The 9,761-nt window shown below is 42.9% G+C and overlaps 2 protein-coding genes across 5 annotated transcripts; one reads left to right on the top strand and one right to left on the bottom strand.

Annotated features, from left to right (window-relative positions):
* The first annotated feature begins 142 nt into the window (after nt 1-142).
* MRPS18C (mitochondrial ribosomal protein S18C) lies at nt 143-2,448 on the top strand. Its single transcript, XM_075709344.1, has 6 exons — nt 143-179; nt 268-329; nt 1,247-1,330; nt 1,769-1,826; nt 2,186-2,245; nt 2,329-2,448. Exons 1-6 carry the CDS (start codon nt 143-145, stop codon nt 2,403-2,405), a joined length of 378 nt encoding a protein of 125 aa, XP_075565459.1. The 3' UTR covers nt 2,406-2,448.
* A 48-nt stretch (nt 2,449-2,496) lies between these two features.
* ABRAXAS1 (abraxas 1, BRCA1 A complex subunit) lies at nt 2,497-9,492 on the bottom strand. 4 transcript variants are annotated; one of them, XM_075709340.1, is made up of 9 exons: nt 9,406-9,492; nt 8,589-8,679; nt 7,148-7,184; nt 6,367-6,433; nt 5,492-5,685; nt 4,712-4,831; nt 4,332-4,416; nt 3,706-3,838; nt 2,497-3,552 (listed from the first exon to the last, which is right to left on the bottom strand). In XM_075709340.1, the coding sequence occupies exons 1-9, from the start codon at nt 9,490-9,492 to the stop codon at nt 3,146-3,148; spliced, it is 1,221 nt and encodes a 406-aa protein (XP_075565455.1). In that variant the 3' UTR covers nt 2,497-3,145. The 4 variants fall into 4 exon arrangements, with proteins under 4 accessions (XP_075565455.1, XP_075565454.1, XP_075565456.1 ...); XM_075709339.1 differs by having other exon boundaries at nt 2,497-3,573; nt 3,730-3,838; XM_075709341.1 differs by lacking the exon at nt 9,406-9,492 and adding an exon at nt 8,892-8,989 and having other exon boundaries at nt 2,497-3,573; nt 3,730-3,838.
* Between the last annotated feature and the right edge of the window lie 269 nt (nt 9,493-9,761).

The following is a 9,761-nucleotide window of genomic DNA, read 5'->3' as shown; positions in this document are numbered from 1 at the left end:
AGGCCGCGGCCCCATTGGCCAGCGCATGGCGTTGGTACGGGCCGCAGGCTCCGGGCGCCGGCTGCCGTCGGAAGGCAATGACGCGCGGCCGGAAGTGGCGTCGCTTGCGGGCGCGGCGCTGCGCTGCGCTGCGGAGGGCACGATGGCGGCGAGGGCGGCCTGGCGGCGGCTGGTGCCCGGTGCGTTCCTTCTGCTTCCTCCCTCCCCGCCCCTCGAGCGCGGCGGCCGAGCTCCCCCGTGCTAACGCTGTCGCCCTTTCCCTTGCAGCGACGCCGTGGCAGCGGCCGCGCCGCCTGCAGCACGAGGGGCGGCCCGGCCGGCCCGACCAGGTGAGGCTCCCCCGGCGCGCAGCGCAGCGCAGCCCCCCCCGGGGGGGGGCTCCGGTCAGGCAGCGGAGGTGTCCGGAAACGCGCTGCTTCGCTCGTCGCGTAGCTCGGGCTCCTGAAGGAACTGAATTCGGTTACTGGGTGCGGGACAGAGCAGGGACCCGGCGCTGAGGGAGGTCACCAGGTGGTGACCATTGATCGGTAGTCCAAGATCTTAACTGTGGTCACTTAAACCGGCTGGCTCAGTAGCTCGAACGTGGAGCAAAACCTCTGGCAGCACTGATTTCCTGTATATAGCCGAGAGAAACACCTAATGCGCTAGGTGTGGCTGTTACGTTGTAAAAATGTGTTGTCCGGTACCAGCAAAAACTCATAAAAATACTCTTTCTCTGCCCAAATTCTACCTATGTCTGCAAAAAGGAAATTTCTCCTTTCACTCATAGCATGCAAGGATTTGGCACTGGGTGTGTTCTGAAGTTTAAGGAGCCTTTCAGGGATTGGGAGATATTTGGGATTCTCTGCTAAAGTGTGTGAGCAGACAGGAGCTCCCTCAGGCCATTTGCTTTGAAATTATTTTCAAAAAAATTCTCTTGTGATTTATCAAACAGAACTACCTTACTACCAGCTTCTGTAGATGTTGCCTTTTAAGTAAAGGCTGTAAGCACTATCCTACTGATTGCTTTAATTGACTTGTTACGTTGTTATTACTAAGAGATAAGTGTAGCTGTGAGTAGTCTTTTAAATCCCTAGGTACCAATCAGCGTGTTAGAGAAACAGAGATAAGAAAGTTACTGAAAAACTTCAGTGATGCACTAAATACCTCTTTTGGTTTCAAAGCATATTTTGCCCAAAGGATAAAAATAACAAACATTTCTTATTTTCTTGTGAAGCTTCAGATGTCAATAATTCTATAATTTCAGCCCATACAAATGGAGAACCCCTATAAAGAGCCTCCTAAAAAATGTGTCTTATGTGGAATAAATGTGGACTACAAGAATGTGCAGGTGAGTTTGAAAATTCTTGTCCTTAGATGAAGGTAAGTGGTTTACCATTTTTAAATGTGTGTGCAGGAAGTCCACAAGGATAAAAAATGAAAAATTCATTCATATGTGTAGGGGTTTAAAACTTAAAAGTAAGAATGTGTGTAGATGAGTGCCAAATAATGCAGTTGTGATAAGCTGTTCAATCTACTAGTCCTATGTGCAGGTGTTACAACTTTACTATTTACCAAATAGAGTCCTTGATTCTAATTCTGCTGTCATATACGTTAAATATTGTGGCATATAAAGTACTGTCTAACTTCAAGCTATGCTTTTTCTAATCACCATGTAGAACTGAGTTTTGTAAAAATAGATCAAAAAATGAAAAACAATACAAACAGTAAAATAAAGCTGTCTAAAAAAAGTTCTTAAACTGACTTTGGATTTCTTAATTTTAAATAGCTTCTTTCCCAGTTTGTTTCTCCGCATACTGGCTGCATTTATGGCAGGCACATAACAGGTATGTGAAGTATTAAATTAAATCATTTACTGCTTAATATTAATGTTCTTGTGAGTCCAAGTAATGGTGTTATCAGCTATCGTGCCAAAAGTAACTACTGCCAACTCTATACATTTTGTAATAGTATGCCTCTGACTTAGTAGCTTTCATCAAGGAATGAAAATACCCCTTAATTATATGGGTTTTTGTATTTAACAGTATAAGCACACATGCATTTTTCTAGGAAGGCACTTAAAGTCTGAGGGAAAAAAAGCTGGAGGGAATTGTCAGTCAGTATCACTTTCACCCTTTAAAGTAGTGGTTTGGTTATTGAAAATGGTTATATATTTGGTTACTGAAAATGATTTTTTTCTCTTTAGGCTTGTGCAACAAGAAGCAGAAAGAAATTACAAAAGCCATTAAAAGAGCTCATGTATTTGGTAAGTATTGATTATGCTTTTGAGTTTTATAAGTCAAGCCTACTTTCCTATTAAAAAAATCCCTCCATCTTATCTTTTTACAGGATTTATGCCAGTTATGTTTAAGAACCCATCATTTCTCACAGACCCCAAGATATGTAATATCAAGTATCCGGAGTAATATACTATAAAGAAATAAACAATAAAACTACTTTTCATCTTTATATACTTGTTTACTGGAAATGTGGTTGGCTAGCGTAATGCGTCACTGACTGAAGGGTGGGTGTCTGCTGCTTTTTTAATAACTGTCAAGTCTCTAAAATTGTCTGAAGTATGGAAGATGAAAGCAATAGTAGAAATTGGCAATGGTATGGACCACTTACTCTGCTCACAGATCTTGCTAAAGTTCAGCTGGCTGGTTTTCCCTTGCTGGATTGGAAGGGACAAAAAATAAACAAGTAGTGGATAGCTAAGGATAAATTAAAGTATTCAAATTGTGGCAATTTACATAGATGGCTACTTCTGTTAAGCATGTTACTTGTGTTCATCTGATGTTCCCTGCCTGAACTTCTGCTGAGGCAAGGGTAGTACTGCTTCTTGAACTGCAGCCTCAAGCTGTGTTACTCCGAGGCAGTATGTGACATGGTTATGTGACTCCTAACGTCTTGCTAGCATAGTCTTTAAACCCTGAGACAGTGAATACAGATTTAACTCTGGAAGGCAAAATGAGGGAATGTCATCTGGACTTGTCTCTATGCCAAACAGGATTCGTGCATTGGGGGGGAAAAAACCCCCAAACTTGGATGTCTTGCAAAAATGCACTGCTTTTTTTTGTCCCTGCAGTGCTATAAATCAATATGTCACTTGAATATGCTGGCAATAGCTTTTGGTGCAGTGTCATCTGGACAAATCATTAACAGATCAGAAAGTAGGAGAGTGTGGGTATTCATTTGTGTCTCTAATTTTTTCCAACACATCCTCATCTGTTTCAGTGCTACTTAGTGTAAGCTTCCTTTCCTGGTCACTGTCCTCTTGGTCTCGAAGTAATCTTTGGTGAAGCTGCAGCGATCTGGATTTCTTGAATGACTTTGATCCTGTTGTGGTCCCTGTGACTTTACGCTTGGTCAGGTGTCTTGTTTCAGCTTCAGTGAAGTCTCTTTCCTCTACCATGAGAGTCAGTTTGTCTGTGACATTAATATTATGGTCAATGTTACAGCAGTTCTTGGGTATCTGTCGGCCTTTGAAGGAAACAATACATGTCTGAAGCCCAGAATTGGGGAAAAATGTTTGCAGTGCCTGACAAAGGAGAATGTTCTCCTTTGGCTCTCCTGGGTAGTCTCTGTCTTCTCCTGGGGGGGGGAAAAAAAGCTAGAGTTGCAGTCCCTCTTGCACACTTCTACCGCTACTTTTTTGGCTGCCTCAAGTTCACAAGCGTTTTGTGCTTCTGCCAATTGAATCATCTTTGGAAGTCTTACTAAGGCTGGCATTGCATTTATTTAACTTACCTGAACAACTTTGTTGCTTTTTCCTCTTTATTTCTTCTTTTAATTGGCTCACCTCTGCTAAGAGTTTCTCTACAGATCGTTCACTGGCTTCTACTGTAGAGCATATTTTCTGCAAGGAAAAGAGCATTTGATGGAATCAACAATATTCACAGAAGATGACTTTAACCTCGTTGCAAAATCCTTAAAGGTACTCATGATTTTAAAAGTTGGACACAAAGTATTAAAAAGCTTAAGTAATGAACCTGAGGTGGAGTTTAGAGATGATAAACTTTGTGCTGAATGAGGTGCAAGATGTTTTACTTTTTCCCATCTAAGCAAAGGAGCTCTGACAAACTATAAATAGTGCTCCTTCAAAATAATCCTCTTGTGAGAATTTAACAGCGGACTTGAGGATTTATCAGTGTACTTCTGATCAAATAGAAACTTTGGTCTTGGAACGTGGTGTACAGCTACTAACAGTAAATGGAACTCCCTGATCATTCAATACGCGCTTCCAAGACACAGCTTTGTTTCAAATTTAGCGCAAGACAGTGTATACTTTGCTTGACTTGGTTTTGTAGTAATGCTGAAAGTAACTGTATTGGCAGGTGTGCCTGAGTTACCTTCAGTTCCTCCTGCAAGGTGGCATACATCTCATTTATCTTATGAACCTCTTGTAAGGATCCATCTTCGTAAAAGAATTCTGACCTGTGGACCAAGAATATAATTGCAAGTTAATGATCCCAGCGCTTACTTAGTAGGAGCTATAATGAATAAAGAACCATTCTGAGCTTCAAGGCTAGGTGCCCATGTTGAGACAGCTGTCTTATGGCAAAGTATGGGACTTAACTAACTTCCAAGTACCTTGGAAAGGTAAATAATTGCAGGACACAGGTCAACAAGTGAGTAGGGTACAGCCGTAGCGTTTGCAAAAGCACTTAATACTTTTATAGAAAGATAACTATACTTAACTGAAAGCTACAGCTATAAGTAAATATTGTACCTATGTTGTCTTACTGCTCTCACAAAACCAGAAGATACGCAGGAACCAGACACTGTTCTGTAACCTTGCTGTTCTGCCATACCCAAGTTGGTAACCACCAAAGGAACTTTCTGGAAAAGACTTAAAAAGCAGAAGTATGAGAACATGATTTAATTAACATCCAAAGGCCTCCCTTTGATAGTTAAAGGTTCTTGACCATTAAGCATCCCAGATGGAGGTTTACAATATAGTTAGTTCTTGCTAAATGTATTGCATCACACATAGATGACTACTTACGGCTAACAGCAAACTGCAAGAGCAAGAAGGCTCTGAACAATGCCTCTAGTTTTCTCCTGTTTCTGGGTATGAGTCACACAATAATGCAATACTTGCTTATTAAGCCTAGCCTATGGGCAGCATGTCTCTGAAGAAAACTGAAAATTACCACTAATTTAAATATTTCAGTGATATGTGAAGATTAACACTGTGCATAGTTGAAGTCCTATACACAAAGCCAAACTGATCAAGAACAGCTTATGTGCATAAAATAACTGACAGTGTCTGCCTGTGGACACTGCCACTACAGACAGTTACAAAGGCAAATCCCTGAACAGAACTCCAGGGTAAGATTTCAGCTGGGCTCTAGCAATATAAGGAATAATCTTATTTAATGTGTAAGTTTCAAGGGTAAAATAAACAGTTAACAATAGTTCAGTTGCAACAAAAAAAGCCCCAAACTGTTCCAAGTTATAGCACATGCTGTGCTACTGCTTTATTAAAACTAGAAAACAAACCAATTACCCTTCTTGTGGCCGATGTAAGGCATGTTCCAGTCTGTAAGTAGAACAACTTTCTGTCATCATGCTAGAAGTTAATAAAAGGAATACAAGGCCCTGATTTGATAGGTGTGACTGTAAATTCTTATGAAGAAGTCTTTCCCGGAATGTCATGGTCTGGTCTGTGTTACGTCTGAATTTGTACCATCCTATTACACTCTGCAGGCAGAAGAAAATTCATTATTATTGTTGAATTATGCTGTCCCTGTGTCATATTGAAGCAAGTTAGAGGATTCAGTACAAAGTCATGAATCTGAATTGTTTGATGATGTGTACATACCAGTTAGTTAACTGTACACAGCAGTTAGTTAACTTGAAACCCTTAAAACATCTAGGCCTAATTCCTGTATGACAGCGTCTCTTTCCTTCAAAACCATGTGTTGAACTGGCCTGTTTTCTGAGCCTGTGTTCAAGCTGCAACTCTGCAAACTTGGTTCTGCTGTTTTCCTCCTTGTCTTTCCAGCTTCTGCTTTCCCTGGTGAAACTTTCTTCTGTGGAGGAGACTGTCAATTTTTTTGGTCAAGTGGCGCTTAACCACTTGAGTGAGCTGACCTCAACTGATCTTCAGCTAGAATTCCTTTGGGATATTCAAACTGTTTGCTTGAGAAATGAGTAAGAAAAAATAAAGTTGTGACATATATGTAGGCAAAGCCTAGTCACAAATAACCTAACCTTTTCTTTCAGGGGAAAAGATGATGCAGCTGCCTTGACCAGCAGTGTGAGGGACTAGATGCAAGATTGAAAGAGGGGAGAAAAAAGCTTGATACAAGAGGTATCCAGAACAGTCCCCAAAATCTTGAGCAAGCTCCTTGGTATGGTTTAGGTTTGAAAATAAAATACCTTCTTACAGCCTGATAGTATTTTCTTCAGGGCAAGTTCATTCAGTTCTCCTGCAGAATTATAAAAGCTAGAAGAAAATTAGGAAAATTAGATGGAAAAAAAAAAAAAAGCTACTGTAGAAATAATTATTCCATAGCAGTCTGGCAGTCATCTCACTTTAGTAGCTTTTTTTCCCCCCTGGTTAAGCATGAAGATATGCTAGGACAGTGCAGTTAATTTCATTACTCAAATAGCTATGTAGGTGGTCTTGTACAGCCTGGATGCTGTTCGGACATCAGTGCTACTGGGATACAAGTTAAAGGTAGCATCTATGTTCTCTCAACTACAAAATAGTAAGACACCTTCAATTGGATATGAAATGCCTTTCCCCTGGGTTTACTGATTTTCAGAAAGATTTGAGAAGGAAACTGTGTTGTGATTCTCCCCTTACAGGGGTGCAAAACTGCGCACCTGCATTTCCATCTGTGATAGAACTCTAAATACTAGTCCTTGAAACTACTCCTGCCATGGGGCTGACAAGTGTTTCTAGTTTATATGGTATCATAGCTCACCAGAAGGTGCAGTGTGCCGTATCTCTATTTCTATATGCGTAAACACCAAAAAAGGACATGAACCAAAATAGGAATAACATAAGGCATTTTGCATCTGTAATTCCAATGGGTTGATATGGCTACTGTAGTTACAGCTGGGTAATTTTCTCAGTAATGTAAGTTTAACTCTTGAAGAGTTCAAGTTAGGGTTAATTCTAGCTTTTTCATATCTGTTTACTTAAGATTCTTACCTGAACAACTGGTAGCATGGAATATGCTTCTGTATATCTGGAAAGAGAATGTAATATTACTCTGGGTTCATCAGTTTGAGATGCATATTCTTCTGTATGCTATGATCAGAATTAAACTGGTAGAAGAACCAAGAAAGAATTCTATATAATATAATTTCTTAAAATCCTTAAAGTCAAATGCATTAACATCTAATTAAGTAAGGTTAAGAAAAAAAATATTTTTTAAAGAAAAGATTCTAATTAATTTTTTAAGTGTAAAAGGAACCACTTATATAAACTGTATTTTTTTTATATACATTTTTCTGTTTTGTAAAGCGAAAAATCAAATTGGGCACTTTTCCCTCCCTTCTGTTGAGCACAACAGTATGTAATATGAAAGATTTCACTTGAGTTACTCTGCAGCAAGGCACAGATGCTGTTAGTAAGGAGGATGAGGCTAGAGAAAGAAACCCACAGGGTAAATGATGAGAACTGGAAGACTAATTACCAGAAAAAAAACCCAGTAGGTGATCTAATGGCATTCTAAATCTGTTTCTTTTTCCAAATTCTCCACTACTTAAATATTCACAAGTTAACTTAAAAAACCAAACACATATTCCCCCCCCCCTCCCCCCCAAAACTTTGGAGCACCTAACTCTGCCTCTGAGAATGTGATAAGATTCTGGGTAACTCGATCAATGCCACCACAAAAAATTCCCCACGTTTTTGGTTCAGCTGTGAGACTCAATGGCGGAGTGTTACACCTTAATTGTGTCCTAGAGTAAAACTAGAAAATGGGATGCAGTTTCTCCCTACCATATTTTCAGGGAGATTGGAAAGAAGGCATATACTGTGTTACGTTGTTCTCTTTCTTTTTGTATAACTGCCTTTTAAAAGAATGGAGGTAAGTGTGTCTGTCCATGTATACGTGTTTTTAAGGGCTAGTATAAAATACACATCCACTCCAATCCCGTGAAGACTATAAAGAAAAATGCATCTGGCATCTGGTCAATGAAATACATAAAGTTTGCAGCCTTCACATACAGTATTTTATAAGCTCCAAATTAGGTAACAGATGCTAACACATTACAGTTCACATCACTGAAACAGGCTAAGTTTTTCCAGGGCAACTGTACTGCAGGAGAGTTTGTGATGTGGCCAAGACAAAGGAAGAGTCTAAGCCCTAAATTACCTTTGATGTGAGAAGATATTTGGCAAAGAGGAGCTACTCAAGGAACTAAGAACCAGTATTTCTATTAAATTATTGTATTTTCTACAGTAAAATAGTAAATTTTTTTTGGCAATTAAAGTTAACCCTTCCATGTGTTTTTTTATATCAATGCATAGACCCCAGGATCTAGCAGCTTTGATCTTGCTGTAAGGTGTTGACTGCCCTCATTCAAAACTGTAAGCAGTTGTATATTGCCTGAAACCAAGCATGGTATTAAAAATGTGGACTAACCGATTGTATAAACAACTTCAACATCATCCATTTGTGAGTCAGTAATGCTGTTCTTGGCTTCACCTTTCACATCTCCAAGGAGAAAACCTTCCTTTATAGGGGGAGAGGTAAAAAAAAAGTTCATGTTAACAGTAGCATTGAACAGAACTTCCTGTCTAATATTAACAGTGTAAATGCTCTTTAGGAGAGGAAAAAAGCTGTCAAAATGAACTGGTTTTTTTTTTTTAACAGAGTAGATTCTCACTCACTTTTCAGTATCTGCCTGCATTTAACAAACAAACAAAAAAAAGTTGGAATGTGTACTCTTTTCCTTTCCTCATGTTTGCATTCACAAGTGAACAGTTTGTGGCTGTATAGGTGATGCCTGCCTCCAAGGCTTAGGCCAGAAGGCCCGACCAGCTCTTCGGTCAGCCCTCGGCACACACGGCACTGCTGCTGCCACACCAGGCGTTCGGTGGCTCGCACCTCCTCCTTTTAAGAGAAGAAACCCACGGTTTCCCGTATTAGCACGGAAAGCAACCTCCATCGCAGCAGGGTGCAGCGAGGAGGGAATACGCTGCAAGACCGCGTTCCAGCACAGCACGCAGCGAGGCCCTGGACGTCGGTGGCCCCCCCCGCCCCCGGCAGCGGGGTCCCGGCGGGCCTGCGGCGGGAGGCAGCGCGCCCTCCTGACGGGGCCGGGCGGGCCCGGCGGCGGGATCCGCCATGGCGGCGGCGGCGGGCGGCCCGCGCGACCAACGGCCGCCGGCCCGCCATGTCCCCTCGCCCCGCCCCGGCCCCTCCCGCCCCTCCCGGCGGCGGGGCCCGCGGCACCCACCGTGTCCGAGTCGGTGCTGAGGTGCTGGAAGGCGAGGGCGCCGAAGACGAAGCCCGAGAGCAGGGCCGACGTGCTCTCGCCCTCCATGCCCCCGACAATGGCGGGCCGCGCCGCGCCGCGGCGGCGGGAGCCCCCAGCGGCCGCCGGCGGCAGGGCAGGGCCCGGCCCGGCACATCCCGTCCCGCCGGGGAGCGGCGGGGGAGCGGGGAGGAGGCTGCGGGGCCCGGGCAGCGGCCTGGCCCGGGCCGCTCCGTCGGGAGCCGCCTGCCCTCCCCGCGTCGCGTCAGCCCTCACCGCCTCCGCGCCCGCTTCGATCCTCCCTCGCTCTCCCGGCCTCTTCCCGCCTCCTGCCCGGC

This window comes from Pelecanus crispus, chromosome 4 (genome assembly GCF_030463565.1).
Source record: "Pelecanus crispus isolate bPelCri1 chromosome 4, bPelCri1.pri, whole genome shotgun sequence".
Classification (NCBI taxonomy): domain Eukaryota; kingdom Metazoa; phylum Chordata; class Aves; order Pelecaniformes; family Pelecanidae; genus Pelecanus; species Pelecanus crispus.
Note: the sequence above shows the minus strand (reverse complement) of the source record. Positions and strands in the feature narration are given on the sequence as shown.